This window comes from Quercus suber, unplaced genomic scaffold (genome assembly GCF_002906115.3).
Source record: "Quercus suber isolate HL8 unplaced genomic scaffold, Cork oak 2.0 scaffold_183, whole genome shotgun sequence".
NCBI lineage: Eukaryota > Viridiplantae > Streptophyta > Magnoliopsida > Fagales > Fagaceae > Quercus > Quercus suber.
In genome coordinates this window covers 425263-443584 of record NW_027069641.1, presented here as the reverse complement: position 1 = coordinate 443584, position 18322 = coordinate 425263, and the positions used below count along the sequence as shown (strand labels likewise).

Genomic DNA, 18322 nt, shown 5'->3' with positions numbered 1-18322 from the left:
AATCAACAAGCTTGCTCATTGGTGGCTAGTGAGGTTCTAAAATTTCTCTCAATTTCTCACTTCTCTCACTTTCTCTATCTTTGTCTTTCTGTCATCTATCTCAAATAATAATGGCATTCAAGAAAAACCTGCTAGTGTGCACACAACTACAATGTGAGACCATGGAAGAAATGCTGGCTTCAATGGAGAAAGCCAAGGCAGAAGGTGCAGACCTTGTGGAGCTTTGCATAGATTCCATGTCATTCTCCCACACTTCTGAGGTTGAGAAGCTCATCAAACAAAGAGCTTTGCCAGCCATAGTCTCTTACAGGTAGCACCTCTTACTCATACTTCTCCCACAATAGTATAGGTCCCCATCTATTTTGTCACCTCCAATTCTCTCCCACAGAATTTGAAAAGGCTCCTCCTCTTCATTTGCCTAAAAAAGATGTCCATTTTGATATTGCTTCATCTAAAATTTTATTCTCCTTCTACTATATAAGGATGATTTTATTTTATATAATATGATACTATATTCAGATTTTTAAACCACCATCTTCTAATATCATCTCCAGCAAATATATATATATATATATATATCCAGCAAAAAAATATCCTTATATCATCAAATGGACCTTCTCCACTCAAATCAAGTGAAGAAAATCTCTGTTCATGAAAAACATAATGTCACAATCTGCTAAATATAAAAGATCTTCTTTTGTTCAGAAGCTTGTCACCTTTAATGAATGAATAAAAATCTTCTATCCAACCAATGAAAGGTATACTCCACTCATGGTAACCAAAATTTAAAATAATATCAGTTGGTAGAGTATAAAATGAAAACTCAGATTGGGACATTAGATTTTTATCAATTATGATTTTCAAAACCATTTCATTAATTATTTTCTTTTTACAATTAACTCAAACTAGTCTAGACTATTTAGCAGAGAAAAGAAAAAGAAAGTAAAAAGAGTAGAAAAAACCCAGAGAAATTTATTCCAGTTGAACAATAAGCCAACTCAAAATCACTTATTGCCACACTATTTTCCCCTATGCCACCTTTTAATTTGCATGTGTAATAAGGGAACTTTTCAATGAGGTTTTTGATCTAATCTACAGGAATCAATAGAGAAGGTAAATCCCTTGTGATACGACAGATCTGGCTCTTTAAATCTATAGATTTAAATACAATTCTTGTGATTTTCCCCTAGTACAGTGTTTAACTGTTAATACACATAACTCTAAGAGTTTAACTAAGTAATTCCTAATATCTCATGATATTCATAAGATCCTGAATTCAAAACTTCTTACTAGCATTTTAGAACTATTCTCAAGGAATTCCTCCCTATAACCCAGTATGTGTGGAACAGAAGGACTGCATATTGTCAAAAGTAATCAAATATTCAGAGATTTAGAAACCTCCAAAACTACTTCGTTGGTCTTCATCCAACTTCGGTTAAGTGGTACAACTTTGTTATTTAGGCAATGAGTTCAATCACATGGAATCGAAGTGAGCTGGTCTCCTTTCAAAATAACTTGTATATAATGGCCCCTTAGATAGGACATGGTACTTTTTTTTTTTGAAACAGTAGGACATGGTACTTATGTTTGGTTACCTCTAACTTTTCAATTGACGAACTTAATTTTTGTTGGCCCTGTCGTACCTATATATGTAAAATTATGTCAGTGATCATATCTCAAAAAAAAATGCAATTCTTACCAAGTGTATAGTTATCATCTAGCTTTTTTGGATGCGTATCACGTGCATACATATAGGTGAGATTTACATCTTAATCATATAACTCGTACAATAAGCAACGAACGACCCGTGGTAACAATGTTAAGCAAAGTTCCCAAATTTTAATTGGAACCAATTCATGATTAATTAGACTGTGAACATTGATATGAATGCCAACACTGGCTTTCTCATCAACCAGCTATTATTAAGTAGATATGTCCAGTTTGGGGGGCTATTGCACTTTTAAAATATTATTATTATTAAGTTTAAGAATATTATTAAATTTTTTTTCTTAGTACTAGTTTGCCAAAACTTTTTTTAGTTTATTTTTAGTTTATCTACAATTTTTTAAATTTTATTTTTTTAGATATAATTGTACTTTTACTTAATAAATAAATAAATAAACTCAATATTCCAATGAAAATAAGATCTCCCAAATTTACACTTAAGAAGTAGAAATTTAGCATAAAAAAAAGATGTAGAAATTTATTGGTATTAAGATTAAATTATGTGGGATTAATGTAAAATTTAAAAAAAAAAAAATCGTCATTAAAATAATCTCCCTTAAATTTTGAAAAATAAAAAATATCCTCCTATTTTTGTAAACGACACTGCATCCCATGTTTTATTTGATTTATACAACAAATGATCCCTAATGACTATTAATGTCCATTACAAATTGAATCAAATACATATTTTTTTAATCCATTTTCCATCCAAAATGATATTTATTAACCAAATTGATTATATGACAAGAAAGAAAAAAAATAGCCTCAAGTGGTTAAATACAATTTTTTTGAAAATTGAAGGGGGTTTCTAAATTCTAACTTTTTCCAAAACTTTAGTAGATGTTAGTGTAATTTTTATTTTTTTTTAAATTAGAGGAAAAGATCATTCCTTGTTCAAATAAATGGGCAATATCCTTATGAGCCAAGAGTACAATGTGAGTGGTAAATCTTCCATCCATACATGTATAGTGAGTTAGCTTATTTTATTTTGAAAAAATTATAATTATCTATTAAAAATGATTAATGAAAAAAAAAAATTTGTTTCCCTACTAGATGAGGGGAAAGTAGATGTGGTCCAAGACTCCAAGACTGTGGGGACTGAGACGTGTAGCTGAGCCAGAGCCATAAATAACTTATCACCACCAAACTGACCTGCAACCATACAAACAACATGAAACACGTATCCCATCAAAAAAAAGAAAAAAACAAAACATAAAACACGTAGTTTGGACAATGTTCTAGAGATCCACAGCTTTCTTGGGTTTGACAAGTACATCTTTACCATATTTTCGTTCTCCACGTTTTTTCTAATTTTTTTTTGGTTTTTTTGGGTCTATCTGCTGCACTCTGGCCCAATAATTAATAAGTGTGACGTATTTTGGCGGTTTTCAATGGAGACATAAATTTACAGACTTTGCCAAACTAACGCAAGTTACATAGCATTTTGGTTTGGCTAGATTGTTTTTACTTTATTTATCTATTTATAATTTGATAGTTAAAATGGAATGAGATTATTTGAATTATAAATTTCTTTATTAAAAATATTAGGAAGTGTTAATTAAATTATAAAACTTTTGATTAGATTTGTTTGATGAGTAATACTACACTCACAAATTATTTTACAATATTTTTATAAACTGTTAAAATGACAAATTTTTAAGGGTTATTATTTGGGTTCATGACTAACATCATTTTTTTACTTATTAATAACTACTCATTACATCAACAATTTGTAAAATAATTTGTGCCCTTTAGCATTTTTCTTGTTTGATTGGTGATGAGTGAGGAGTATTTTTCTTGTTTGAATTGATGATGAGTGATGACAATTATGTGAATTAAAGAGCTTTTTAGAATTATTGATTCATATTTGGGTCCATCATATTGTAATCAAGCCATGTGACATTGTCAAGTTTATTTCATATCACATTATGGCATTTTGTATGGGTTCTTAATGATTGTAATATCTTAGAAACTAAAATTACCTTACTAAAAAGCGCTAAAATTTCTGAGATGATTTCAGGTTGAAAGGAACTCATTAGTAAAACTTAGCTTTTTGATGGGCAAATAGATTACTTTAGTGAGTGTACCCCCACCCACGAGATATTTATTTTGTGAGACAGGCGCATCCTAGATTTTTTCCCCACCCACATTGGATAGGTAGCAGCAGCCCATTTCTCAAATTTCCAACACACACACACACACACACAAAAAAAAAATTACTTTAGTGAGTGTACTTCAAAGATCAAATTGAATGGGTCTTAATCACCATGCCAAAAAGCCAACAAATCACTTCAAGGGTGTCATAGCTTAGTGGCATGTCCGGATAGCTCAATTCCAACATGAGGTTTCTTCTCTAGCTCAATGTAGCCAAAAGTGAGGGGGGAAAACACAAAAATCAAAAACAAAAAAAAAAAACCCACCAAAATCAAATATTGGAGAGACCATACTAGATTAAAGAATGCATATGAGAGGATTCTTTATAATTATTCATAGAAAAGGAAAAAAAGAGAGAGATCTTAAATGACATTTTTTTCAGCAAAATAGTGTTCCCTGCAAAATATTAGCAAATATAATTCAAGCACACACGATTTATGAAATGTAGCACCCTTTAAATAAAAGAACTTCTAAGAATTTTAAAACTCGGAGTTCATTTTGACAATAACAAGGAAAGTAAGAATAAAGAAGTAAATCAAACATGTTTAAATTAGTGTTATAATAATAGCAGTACTAACTAGTAAATATTAACAGTAAAATTAGGTGGATAAAAATTCCTTGATATTTACTACAATTGCCATTCACAGGCTCAAATCATCAAGGACTTCAGGCAAAGGAGAATGCAAGACTACCTGCTTGCAAGTACTGAGACTGGCTCTTGAATTAGATGTTGAATTCGTTGAAATGGATTTTGAGGTAGTCATCCCTTTTTTTTTAAATCCCTCCTCCCTTTGAAATATAAACTATAAAGTATTACTTATCCACTTGTCCTTATATAACTGTCATAACTACCAGAAGAAGTACACTCTACACTATTTTATATTTTTAATTTCGGGTTCATAATGTAAATCTTAAGTCTTAAACTTCTGTCTTCATTTGTGTTAATATGTAAGACATATAGTCTTGAAAACCCAAACTAGTACATTGAAATTTGGTCTGAATATTTGTTTCTGCCATATATAACTATAGTCTATATCTAAAGTTCATTTAGCTTTGTTGTTTTCTTTAATACTCCCAACTAAAGTGAAAAATTTCAGGTGGCTTCTGATATTGGCATGGCTGAATGCATGTACAAGCGTGCCAATAGCAAAATAATTGTCTCAAGCTTTGTGAATGGTGGGAAACCTTCAAATGAAAGACTTGGTAATCTGATTGCATGTATGCAATCAACTGGAGCAGATGTTATTAAGCTTGTTATTGATGTGGATTATATCACAGATTTGGCACCAGTTTTCCAGATGCTTGCTCATTGCCAGGTATTTGTTTATACAATTGATGTCACAAATTCAACAGCATGCATATAAAGTTACGTATTGCTTTCCTCATATTAGTTGTGACATTCTTAATGGGGCGAAGATTTTCACAAGGACATCACAAATTTGCAAGTATTCGGTATATGTTAGTTGTAACATTCTCCAAGTATTTATTGTAATATTCTTTAATGGTCTGTAGTTTCTTTCTTGTGTTTACTGTGATAAATTCTCTTACGTATTGGTATTATATGTTTCCTAATACAATGCAACACTAAAAAGTAGCATTTGTTAGAAAGACTCATGGCTTAAGATATAACATGGTCTCTAGAACACTATAATGCAGCATTTCAAAACAACCTTAAACGCAAAAACTAAAAAGCAGAGTTAGAATTCATCCTGCACCTCTAGTACTCTATTTGTTTTCAAAAGTTTTTCAGGCATAAAGGAATATCAGATATTCTTCTTTCTACTTATTTTTTCGAATTAAATTAATTCAGTTTTCTTTCTGTAGTATAAACAACATTAGTCATTTACTACTTCTACGTGTATCTCCAGGTGCCATTAATTGCTATTGCAGTGGGTAGCAGAGGTCTAATAAGCCAACTATTGGGTCCTAAATTTGGTGGATTTTTAGTGTATGGATCTCTGGAAGGAAAATCAGTACCTGGGTTGCCAACTTTAGTCAGCCTTAAACATGTTTACAAACTTGAATACTTGAATGCAGATACAAAAGTTTTTGGACTCATTTCAAATCCAGTAGGTCATAGCAAGGGTCCTATTCTGCACAACCCTGCCTTTAGACACACAGGATATAATGGAATTTATGTTCCCATGCTGGTCGATGATATCAAGGAATTCTTTAGAACCTATACAGGCACTGACTTCGCAGGTTTCAGGTATGCAGCCACTCTTTCATAAAAGAAAAAGAAGAGGAGCATCCCATTGCTTGTCTTGTAAGATTCTTTTGCAACTTGACTCCTTCAAAAAACTTGTTCTAAATAATGTTATCACCTAGAGTAACAGATACTTCTATGATTTACGTGCACTACCTGTTCTCCATTCATAACAGGCTCAATATTCTCTTTAGCTTATCAACTGTTACATTAGGCATTTGCTTTCTTAAATATCATGGTGCACACTTTTGCACTGGCCAAATGTATGACCTGTGCTTGTTTGGTACAATCCCAATGTTTTTTTCTCTAATGTAAGGTTTTTTTCCCCTTTATTCGATGAAACTTGTAGTGTTGGAATCCCACACAAAGAAGCTGCAGTTGGTTGTTGTGATGAAGTCCATCCACTGGCTAAGGTCAGTAAACTTGGTAATATAAACACTTTTTGAACTGCTACCTGAACAGGAAAAAACTTTTAAAACATTGGTATAGGTTTGTTAACTTTGTTCCTTTAACAACAATCCCTACATATATTTGCTATATATCAGGCCATATATATTGAAAATTTTTAATGTCAAATAAGTAAACCACTTATGATCCTTTGTTACATTACTGTAATTCCACTAATCCAAGTCTGTCTTGAGCACCAGACAATGGCACAAGACCTGGAATGAAGGTGTATTAGATATATACAACTCAGCTGAGTAATTGGGATTATTAAAATCCAGAAGTTGACATTAACAAATCTTCTATGGAGGCCTAGATATCAGATATTAATAATGACACTTCAGGGTTTCAACTTCAAGGCACACTACTTTTTTTATTGCTGTGTTAATTGTAGGATCATGTTCATGTAAGCTTCTAAATTGTGGTATGCTTTTTCAATCAGTCTATAGGAGCTGTAAATACTATAGTAAGGAGGCCTATTGATGGGAAGCTGATCGGTTATAACACAGATTGTGAGGCTTCTATCACTGCAATAGAGGATGCATTAAGAGGTACTGTGATAATTGAAGTGTTACTTTCTTGATTATTTAGATGATGGCTGTATGTATCTTTCTAATTCTTTATATATCATTTAAAGTTGAGTACAACTCGGGCCAGGAATATAAATGTATATTGTTTTGGGGAGAATGGAGTACCTGATTGCTTTGTTTGTTACAGGGTTCATGACCTTTACTTGTTTGAGTTGCAATACGATTAATAATTTGATGTTTTTAAACAGAATTACCAGCAACCTGAAATGGATGATTACTTGATGGACGACCATGTATAATGATAGTATAGGTAAAAGAATAGACTGTTATATCAAGTGGTGTCTAGATAGAATTACTTATGTTTATTTTGTCTGGACAGAGAGACGAGTTGCCAATGGAGAAGCATTACGTACTTCTCCTCTAGCTGGGAAAACATTTGTATTGGTTGGAGCAGGAGGTGCAGGAAGAGCACTTGCTTTTGGTGCTAAAAGTAGAGGTGCTCAGGTTGTCATATTCAACCGGAATTATGGTAATAAGGCAATATTGTTCTCTCCTTTTTAGTATTACAATTGAATATCAGCTTTCTTGTCTCTAATCTTGACGTTTTTCTTTTGAAAAGAGAGAGCAAAGGTGCTTGCAGATGCAGTTTCAGGGGAAGCTCTACCATATGAATGCTTAAAAAGATTTTGCCCTCAGGAGGGAATGATCCTTGCAAACGCTTCTGCTGTTGGAATGGAACCAAATACTGATCAAACTCCTGTCTTAAAGGTTTTCTCTCTCACTCTATCTGAGCAAATAGGTAATAACTCAGAAGAACACATTGAACAATGTATTGCCTCTTGTCATGCTTCTTTAGGAGACCTTGAGAGCATATGAGCTGGTTTTTGATGCGGTTTATACACCTAGAAATACACGGCTCTTGCAAGAGGCTGCAGAGGTTGGGGCCATCGTAGTGAGTGGAGTGGAGATGTTTATCAGACAGGCCCTAGGCCAATTCAGACTGTTCACCGGTGGCTTAGGTATCAGTCCTCCTCTTATGTCAAACCATTAATTTATTAATTTAACAAAAGGGACTTTATTATTTTAGTAATTTTTACCGATCCATTTACTTTGAAATGGAGACAGTCCATTTTAAGGTTGAAGACATGGTATTTCACAAATCTAAAGGTGAATAAGGTACTAAGTCATTTAAAATAAGATATCATTTCTTATTTGGTACAATGAAAAATTTTAAATGATATGGTACCATGTAAACCTTAGATGCATGTAAACTAAATCTTCATCATGAAATAGGCTCTCGTAATGTCAAAGCAAATGGAGAGAATCATTCTCCATAGGTTTAACCTTTTTATTCTTCAATGTATTATTGTTGAATTTGTTCACATGCAAGATTCATTTCTTTTGGTTAAATTCTAACAGAAGGAGCATTAATCTTTATTTTGTTTGAACTGCTTTTCAGCTCCAGAAGATTTCATGCGCAAGCTTGTTCTAGAACAATTTTGATACTTCTAACCGATCAAGCCAAGAACAAATTTGTTAATATATATACTACTTTGTCACTTCTTCTGCGGTATTGAAGTAATAAATCTGTGAAGATGCACTCTAGCTTAGCTCACGTGGTTTGTTTGAGGTTGTCCTACTCGGAGCTCAAACACCGTCATCAGCTTGTCAATCCAAAGGCCCCCCACTCTGATGAAGTTGCATGCAAGGACAAGGCTCTTAAGATTATAGATAGGATACGTTGAGACCAAATAATAAAAGAAAGATTTTTTGGCCATGTGTTTGTTAGAATTACCAGGTGCTCCAAATTGTGTCACTTTTTTTTTTGAGTAATATTTGTTTGATGGAAGTTCAGCTGTGTTCCATGAATTTCTTCTCATGATTGCGCAAGACAGGACTAATCCTATTGTTTGTTTAGCACAGTTTTGAATGAACATATATAGGTAGTACATGTATTTTATTGCTTAAGCCATATATATTGCTTTCTGAAACTAAGCAGGTCACCGACTTGAACTCAACTCTCTATATGCATCACTCTAAACAATGTTACTTAAGGGGATGAGGTTGGTTTTTGCATACACCATGAAAGATTAGCTTTAATGCAGAGAGTCAACTTGAAACAATCCAAGCTTGAATTCTCTCTAGAGGTAGAATGCTTGGACATGTAAACTAGAGTCAATTAAAAGGAATGGATGTCAATACATTCATTTGTGCTCCTTATACTTGCAAATTTCTGTTTCTAGTTTCTCTGTTCAAATTTTTACTGCACTTCATCTGGTGCAGGAAACCCCAAATGCTTAAAAGATGTAAAGCCTCCATCTAATACCAAATTATGCCCACTAACATACTTGGCATCATCAGAAACAAGATAGAGCGCAGCATTAGCTACATCATTGGGTTCACAACTAGTTCCCTCCAAAACACCAGCATTAGTAACCATTTCCACAAGCCGTCGATCATCTACGCCAGGAAAAATCTTACTCATTTCATCCATTACAAACTTAGTTGGAATGGTGAATGGTGATATACAATTCACCAGGATTCCATACTTGCATAGCTCTGCAGCCACAGACTTAACAATGCCTATAACAGCAGATTTGGACACAGAATATGTGTGCTGTGCTAACCCACCCATTAGTCCTGTAACACTAGCTGTGCAGAGAATTGATCCAGTTTGACGTGGGATAATCACACGTGATGCATGTTTGATCCCAGCCATGACTCCCCGCACGTTGATGTCCATGATTTTATCAAAAACTGCCAGATCAAGGTCCACAATGCTTGGGGGAGTTTTGCAGGGCACCCCTGCATTGTTGTACATGATATCAAGTTGGTTGTACTTAGAGATGGCAAAATCAACAGCGTTGGATATGTCGGACTCTTTAGTGACATCACAGGCAACAAAAGTAGCATTGGTTCCAAGCTCTTTTGCAGTGTGTTGGCCAAGTTGATGTTGGATGTCAGCAATAACAACTTTAGCACCATTGTTGATAAATTTTACTGCAGTTGCCTTTCCTATGCCCCACTTGCTCCTCCAGTTATCAATGCTACCTTGCCTTCTAGCTTGCTATGTTATAACATAAGAAAGGGTTTTAAGCATCAAACCAAAACGATCCCAACTTGGGTGGATTCATTAATCAAAGAAAGTTGGAAAATTTCATGGTCCAACATATACCATTTGATCACATTCACAAATTCTGGATTTTTTTGAGAATGTTTGGTTAGCATAATGATGCAAGAACGTTGACCCATGTATTTTGGAGAGTGCAATCAATGAGAATCTTGGCCAATCACATGAGATTAAGCTCACTTTCATGTGATTTAAGTGTGTACTTGTTTAGTCTTTGTTTAGCTAAGCCTAGAGATTATTAGTATGGTTGTAAGGCCTCTTGGCCCTTAGGTGTGTTTTCATAATTATTTTGTAAAAAAATAAAAAAATAAATCAAAAATTTTTTTTTCACTTGTGAATTTAAGCTTCTTCATTAGTGGATTCTAGGTTTTATACTGGTTGTAGAGGTTAGATACAACCTGATCCCTCCAGGTCAAAATGTCTCATTTTTTTCTTTTAGACTAGCCATTGTTTATGCCTAATAAGCATCTTTGACTACAGGAATGGCAGTGGATACACAACTGCCTGATTAAGGCTGCCTCTAACAACACCTCTTCACAGATGACAAATTTCTTACAGAAATATCATTATTTTATTCAACACAACAAACAATGAATACGGAAAAAGTGCAGGACAACAGGAAAAAACAAAAAGCTAGTTCCAGTAGGTATATAATGATGTGATATTAGCTAAAATAATCACTTGTAAACACTATAAAACCTTCACTATCACACAAGTGGTGCTGAAACATACTTCCAGGTAGACCAAAAACTCCCTTCTCAAAAAAAAAAAAAAAAAAGGTAGACCAAAAACTGGTGAGTACTACTAGCAACAGCATTTTATAGAAAGTGTTATATATATATATATATGATAAATAAAGAAATATAAAACATATAATAATGTTTTATATTTTATATAAAGTGTTTTATAATTGTATCTTGGAAAGGTCTGTGCAGATTAATGTGGCAACTCTAGGCACTAACAAACAAATATAAAACATAAAATAAATAAATAAAAAAGAGGCTGACCTTTTATTGTATCATTTAACTAATATAGGTAGACCTTTTATTGTATCATTCTCAAAAAAAAAAAAACTAATATAGGTATTACTATACCACCATCCATGAAAATCCTAGCATATAATAATATTTAACAGCTTATTATTGGATCAGCATGCACATCTAATGTGGTCATATCAAAATCAAAAAGAAAGAAAGAAAGAAAGAAATATCCAAGGTAAGAAAAGTAAATTTGAATATAAATATATGGTAAAAGTATAGGTAACTTTGACACACCTTCCAGTCTGGGTTGAGAGTAACCTGTAGAAGCTCTGAGCAAGCAAAGCTCTTGAAATGGAGACATTTTTGCTGTTAAAACAATAGGAACATATTACGAGCTATATTCACTTCAGCATATATGAAACAAAGCAAACAAAACTAAATTTCATTAATTAAAGGGCTAATTTAAATGGGGTGCACCCATATTGATAAATTTTGAAATGGCCAGCAATTATGCCATTTCAGTAACCCATAATTGAGAAATGAGTCCTCCATTCACATAGAAAAGACATGGGTCGAAATGGGACTTGAAATCAAATCTGCCTTGTTTTTATATGCCCAGGAAGAAGATGATGCCCCTTAAGCTCTTTAAACCCCCAAAAAAAAAAAAAAGGATTCGGTTGAAGGAGAAAGAAACAAAAGCTGAAACTTCAAGTACTTCTTTCCAAGGATTAACATAGAAGAAGTAAACACAAAGAGAAACCAACCTTAGGCCATACCTTAACATACTTTCTTGCAGAAAGATTGTATTCTGAGCCTTCGGCTAGGCTCACCAGACAAGTACAAGGTTTGAGAGAGAGAGAGAGAGAGGGAGGGAGCTTTAAAATAGATAGCAACGTGCCACAGTTTGTAACGACCCAGCCCCAACTGTGTAGATATTGTCCGCTTTGAGACCCATAGCCCTCACGGTTTTGTTTTTCCCCAAGTTGTGCTGGGGAAAATGCCTCTACATATTGAAGGAAAGTCACTCCTTATAAGCACATCCTCATGTGCTTCCCTAGGCAATGTGGGATTCCATAGATTGCAAGACCCCCTTTCGGGTCACCACAATCTACCCCCCTTACGGGCACACGCGTCCTCGCATGTGGGGCCCACACTTCTGGCTAGGGCATGGCTCTGATGCCATTTGTAACGACCCCGCTCCAACTGTATAGATATTGTCCGCTTTGGAACCCATTCCCCTCACCAAAATGTGACGGACAAAAAAAAACCCTTCCAAGTTGCAACTTCTTGGATTGGACCATAAGACAAAATATTAAAAACCAAAAGTTTTGAGGGGTAATTTTGTTAGGTCAACCAAAGCCAGTGTAATGTTGTTTGTGCTACAATAGTATCAATTATCAAAGCCAAGCACACTGATGAGCTTTGACCAACCAGCACACCTACTATCTAAGATTAAGGTTGATTAGGGACTAGTCAAGGCTTAATAGGTATAAAAGGTTGTACTTACCAATAAATCAAATCTATCTAAATGAGATGGAAAACGTTCTCCTCCCAAAATTTGGAAAGTTTAATAAGGAATCTCCCAGACTCAGTAAAGAAGGAAATTTAAAGGCTGCTGATTGCTCATTTAAGTCCTGCTTTGTTTTTTAGTATGTTTTCTTGTTTTAAAATGTGAAATCTGATATGAGAAAGTGGTTGTATTCCTGTAATATTGTGTTTTTGTAGTTTTTAGTCCTGCTGCTAGTTCTTTGTAACCTGATATACAATTCAGGTCTCTTTTGGTTTGAATAAAATGCTTGTTGATTCAATAAAGGTTTATGTTCTGCTACAGCAACTTGCCAAGTAACTGCTATGAAAGTAGCATCTCTTATACACTGGAATTTCTCTTCATACTGTGTATCCAAATTACATCATTAATTGTTTCTCAAAAAAAAAAAAAATTACATCATTAATTTTTTACCTAGAATCGTGGGTACTTAGCAAATTACATATACACTCACTTAAGGCATCTCTTGCAAAAACTAAGATTTTTCATGAGTGGTGAAAGAGTGTGATTGATTGGAGTGCCATACTGCCATTTCTCACAAGGCAGTCTCCAAGTTGCCAACCTCAAATGTCTTTTTTACTGCATTTTGTAAGGAGTGTCGATAAGAACACGTACCATAAAGGGAGCAGAGGTCAACTCTAAGCAAGGCTTGGACTGAAACGAAAAAACTAATCTTCTGGTTTTGATAATAATAAGTATTACTAGTCTTTAGGTTTTTTTTTTTTAAGTTATTGGCTAAGCTATTAAAGTGTTAATCAGCAAAGGAAAAGGGGTAGTTATAATCAACATTAGCATTCCTCATAAATAAAAAAGGTCTCAATGGCATAATCAACATTAGCCATATCTCTTTTCTCCATCCAATTTTTCAGTTAAAAAACGACATGTAGTTGTTGTATTATCCAACAAGCTCTTACAGCTTACAAGTATGTATATGATAAGCTGTAGTGATGACTATTGTTTGTTTTGTGATTGGTCTGGTCTGGTCTGCTAGGGTTGAAACGTTTTTGTTATATGCTCCTTTAATTTCCAAGGCTTCTTGGGAAGGTGTTGATCAAACTCGTCTTCTTCCTATTACTCCTGCTAATTAGTTACCACTGGATTCCATGGCTCTGCAAGCGTTCTGCTTACTTGTACCTAATAAAAGCTCAGATGCAGCATTTGCATAATAGCAATTTGCCTGGCTTTTTCGAGTTTTTTTTTTTTTTTTTTTTTTTTCATAATAGCAATTTGCCTGGCTTTTTCGAGTTTTTTTTTTTTTTTTTTTTTTTTGGCTGTGGCAATGGAAAAAATAAAACTGATAAGTTCTTATTGCTTTTATTTGATTTGTACATTAATAAGTAAATCCAATTCATTCCTTAAATTCTTTCCTTAAATGGAAATTGAATACAAGAGAAGTGCGACAACATTGTGCTTTCTCCATTTTTAATTCTGTATGTGAATGTCCTATAATTGGCTTTTGACTTTTGATTGCTACAAATTCCCTGTTCAGAAAATCTCAGACTCTGCATTACAAAACAATAAATCATAGCAATATATTATAACATAATCAGAACTAGATATAGATACTACTAGTTGGTAATGAAAATAGCATCATTAACTGAGTTCACCAAAATAAGAACCAATTCGAAGTCAACTCTTTACGTGAGAACAAAATCATTGATCTCAGTGTTCCAAATAATACAATAAAAAGTATAAGGAGTAAAACTTTGCTAAAAAATAAGAGCCATAAAAAATCAAGCCCTCAAAGTGACCAACTCTGATTTTGAGAGAGGTGAAATCTCAGTGTTTCTATAATACAAGAGAAAGTATGAGTAAAATTTTGCTAAAAAAAATAGCAGGAAGAAATCAGCCCTCAAAATGACCAGCTCTGATTTGGAGAGAGGTGAAAAAATCTTGGTTGGATCCATACCCCTTTGAGGTAACAGCTTTCAAATTCTTCAGCAGACTCAACTTCCTCATTACATATAATAATGTCAGTGCTATCATTCTGTACCACTGTTCCACAGATAGAAATTGAAACATCTTCACCCAGCCCCAATTTCTTCCTCATGTTTCTTCTCACAAAATGACTCTTACTACGAACATATGGGAGATGCTTTATGGTGGTTGAATTCTCATTCTTAAGTAGAGTGTGCTGTACACAGGTTTTCTCCTTGACAGAGTAGGTAATTAATTTGTTTATTTTGTCAAAAAAATAGAAATTTTGATTCCCATATATAGCACTACATAATTCCCTTACATTATAAAATTGAACGAGTTCACACTTAACCCATGCATTAGCTCCACGTTGAAGAACATATAGCGAGAATCCAGACATGATGTCACGATGCATGACAGCAACAATGCATTCAAGAGTGGTGGGAGGAGATGAAAATGCTGCAGCATGGTTGGAGAGTACCGAAAGGGGAAACGTAGGAATATCTATTTTTGCATGAGAGAATGGGCAGTAGAAGAACATTGAGCCTCCTTGAAATACAAGAATCCATCCTTGGTGTGATGCAATGCAAGTTGCTCCATCCAATTCTGGGATGCTATTGGTGTACCTTCTTCCAGATTCATTATACAAATGGCATTGTGAATTTTCACCATAGATTAGAAACCAGGGTTTATGATTGGCTGAGGCTTCAATCTTAGATAAAGCTGTGGATGCAGCAGCTCTCCAAGCCTTACATACACCATGAAAACTCAGAAGCTCAATTAGATCTAATCGATCCACAATTAATGATAGAAGGTCTGCAGGAAGACCAGACCAAAGTCCTGTCATACCACTTTCTTTTCTTTTTTTTGATGAGGTCATACTACTTTCTTCGACTCTGAGAATACCAAGTTGTCTTGCTGTTACTTTGCCATTGCTAGCGCAACTAGGTTCTCTGAGCATATAACATAACATTATAAGTGAGAAAAATAAAAAGGCATTGCAGATGAAAATATTCAAATGAAAACAAACATGTGAGCACAATATTTAATTATTAGTAGTTTGTTCAAAGAGAGTTTGTCCCTTGCATAATTTTTGAATAGTTATGAATGAAAGTAGGGGTCTTTGTGCTGATGCTTCTAATTAAAGCCAATGCACTCAATACCTCAAGTTGATATCCGACTGCGATAGTGATGCAGGCTTTTTTTGAAGGTTATATTACACAACACAACACATATCAATGTTTATTTTGCTAGTTCAGCAACATCATAATATCATAACACTAGAGACAAGCTATAAAAAATTATAAAAATCAAATCTTTGAAATAAGATTATGTTACAGAGTAGAACAGGTCTATATGCTTGTGAATGGTGCTTCTACAAAAACGTAATAATCCTTGTGTGATGTGATGTACAAACTATATATATTGCATGATCAACAGCATTTGGGTCATAACAATCATAAACAATAATAATACGGGTAGGAATCAATTTGTTTACATATTGTGGTACAATCTCAAATAACTTCACGTCATTTTACACAATGAAAAACTTATTGATCATTGTTGCCATACAACCACCCCCCCCCCCCCAATGAGTAAAAATCTCATCTTTTCAATATTCACTGTGAAGAAGAGAATGAAAGTTATAACAACAAAGCTATTAACTTTTTTACTTTTAATGAGAAAGTCCTATGTTACATGAACTTTAACAAGAAAATTCTTACAAAAAGAGAAGAAAAGAAAAGAAGTTGATCTAGTGATCTTGATTCTTGTCTCACCTTTGTGCTTTTGCAAAACAGAGTCCCATCTTAGAAAGTACAAGAAAGACTCTGAAAAAGAACACCCAAACAAACCATCAACGATGAGGTTTGGTTTTCTGTATTTGCAGAGCCAAATCCAGTACAGTTGTTTGTTATCTAGCTTCTCCTGTTTAAACCGGATTTCTTTTATTTTGTTCCAAAATACCTCTTATTTCTCTAGGTTAAAGTAGAGAGAAAATTAAAGGATAATTTGGTAAAATTATATGTCTAACTTGCACTAAAATATTACCTACAAAATAGAAATACTCTCCCACTAACCCACTTTTTCAAAGCAACTACATGTTTAATTTTTTTTAATACATTATTATTATTTAAAAAAAAAAAAAAAAGAACCCCACGTACTGATTGTTATAAAAAAAATAGTTAAAAAAAAAAAAAAAAGCTAACACACGTACTGATAAAATGTGGGTGTTTAAACACATCTTTTTTCCTTTTTTTGGGTAAATTGGAATTTTATTAAAAGCAACTAAGCAGAGAAAACAGAAGCAGCAATGCTGCGATCATACAAAGTTTCAGCCGAATCTAAATTCAAAAGTAAAGACACCTCCGGCGGAGAGTCAAGAAAAACAACAACTCCAAACTTCTCCAGTTATTGCAAAGTACACCCACATTTTAGTCACACACAACTCCAAACTCCTACCTAACAAATTTAAATCTCCACTATCATTAAGCAGTTATAATGTTATCAAATTACTTCTCATCTCTTCCATAAAAAAGAAAATACTTCCCATCTCCGTCCTCAAGTCTCTACTTTTTATACTAAGAGGAACAATAGTAATAGGTGATCATTTTCTTTCCATTCATGTCAAATAATTTATGAGTTCTATTTGAACTTAAATTTTCTTATATTCACGTTTTTAAATATGAGTTCTTATATTCCTAAATGTCATCACATGCAATTCAATGGATCAATGCAAATTATTCTTAACATAACGGTATTTCCCTATAAAATAAAATAAAACGTAATAGTGAGGGAATGTTTGCTTTTCAGCCTTTATAGAGATAACTTTCATAAACTAATAGTCATGTTCACATTTTCAAATATGATTTCTATTTGAACTAAAATTAGTTTTTAAAAACTCAAATTGATATTTTTTTTTTTTTAATTTAGTTCAACGCTGACTTAGAGTTTGGGAAAAAAAAAAAAAAAAAACCTTATTCTTTTATGGTGATTTAGACTCTGAAAGGAAAAAAAAAATTAACTCTCACGTAAAATACTGTCTACAAAATATGACCAAACTTTGTGATCATTATCTTATTATATCTTATCTTATCTTTTTTAATATTTTATTTTTTTTCATTTGGTCAGTTTGATGGGTGTTTAATATTTTCTCTAAGTAATGAGTACTTTTTAAAGAGTGAGAATGATATAAATTTTTGTCTATCTTCAAGATTTTTGATAGGCCAAGGATGTATTAACCCCTTGTCTGTATATATTAAAGGATTTATAAAATTAGTTATTGTTTTTTTTCTCTGTCAAAAATACCCCTAAAGTAATTAACCAACAACTTTAAAAATGAGGTTAAAATAGTAATCTGTATATATTAAGAGGATTCAGAAAGTTAATTATTTCTTTTTCTCTGTCAAAAATACCCTTAAAGTAATTAACCAACAACTTAAAAATGAGGTTAAAATAGTAAATTGGAAAAAGAAAGTTAGTTTTTTTTTTTTTTTACTGTAAAAAATACCCTTACCTAAAACTTTAAAATGGGGTTAAAATAGTAAATTGACAAAAATAATAAATTCTTATTTCTACGTTGAAATGCCTTCCTGTTTCTAATAAACTCCTACTTTTACGTTAATTTAAATTCCTACTTCTACTCACTAACTCCCTACAAAATAATATTACTCTTTTGTTAGTTTAAAACTC

General features: G+C 33.3%; 2 protein-coding genes and 1 pseudogene across 2 annotated transcripts; 1 reads left to right on the top strand and 2 right to left on the bottom strand.

The window, feature by feature from the left end:
- Positions 1-9027, top strand: LOC112003968 (bifunctional 3-dehydroquinate dehydratase/shikimate dehydrogenase, chloroplastic). Its single transcript, XM_024036191.2, has 10 exons — positions 1-310; positions 4527-4635; positions 4977-5195; positions 5748-6088; positions 6435-6498; positions 6972-7080; positions 7439-7588; positions 7679-7827; positions 7916-8078; positions 8519-9027. The coding sequence occupies exons 1-10, from the start codon at positions 111-113 to the stop codon at positions 8560-8562; spliced, it is 1548 nt and encodes a 515-aa protein (XP_023891959.1). The 5' UTR covers positions 1-110; the 3' UTR covers positions 8563-9027.
- A 289-nt stretch (positions 9028-9316) lies between these two features.
- On the bottom strand, positions 9317-12020 carry LOC136060997 (secoisolariciresinol dehydrogenase-like; annotated as a pseudogene).
- Positions 12021-14567: 2547 nt separating this feature from the next.
- On the bottom strand, positions 14568-15479 carry LOC136069670 (F-box protein At3g56470-like). Its single transcript, XM_065778427.1, has one exon. It carries the CDS (start codon positions 15477-15479, stop codon positions 14568-14570), a length of 912 nt encoding a protein of 303 aa, XP_065634499.1.
- Between the last annotated feature and the right edge of the window lie 2843 nt (positions 15480-18322).

Excerpts from the sequence above, each read along its gene's own strand:
- LOC112003968 (XM_024036191.2), top strand. The coding sequence starts at position 111 with ATGGCATTCAAGAAAAACCTGCTAGTGTGCACACAACTACAATGTGAG. Across the intron at positions 5,196-5,747 it reads AGATGCTTGCTCATTGCCAG|GTGCCATTAATTGCTATTGC; the intron begins GTATTTGTTTAT and ends GTGTATCTCCAG. Across the intron at positions 6,499-6,971 it reads AAGTCCATCCACTGGCTAAG|TCTATAGGAGCTGTAAATAC; the intron begins GTCAGTAAACTT and ends TTTTTCAATCAG.
- LOC136069670 (XM_065778427.1), bottom strand. The coding sequence starts at position 15,479 with ATGACAGGACTTTGGTCTGGTCTTCCTGCAGACCTTCTATCATTAATT.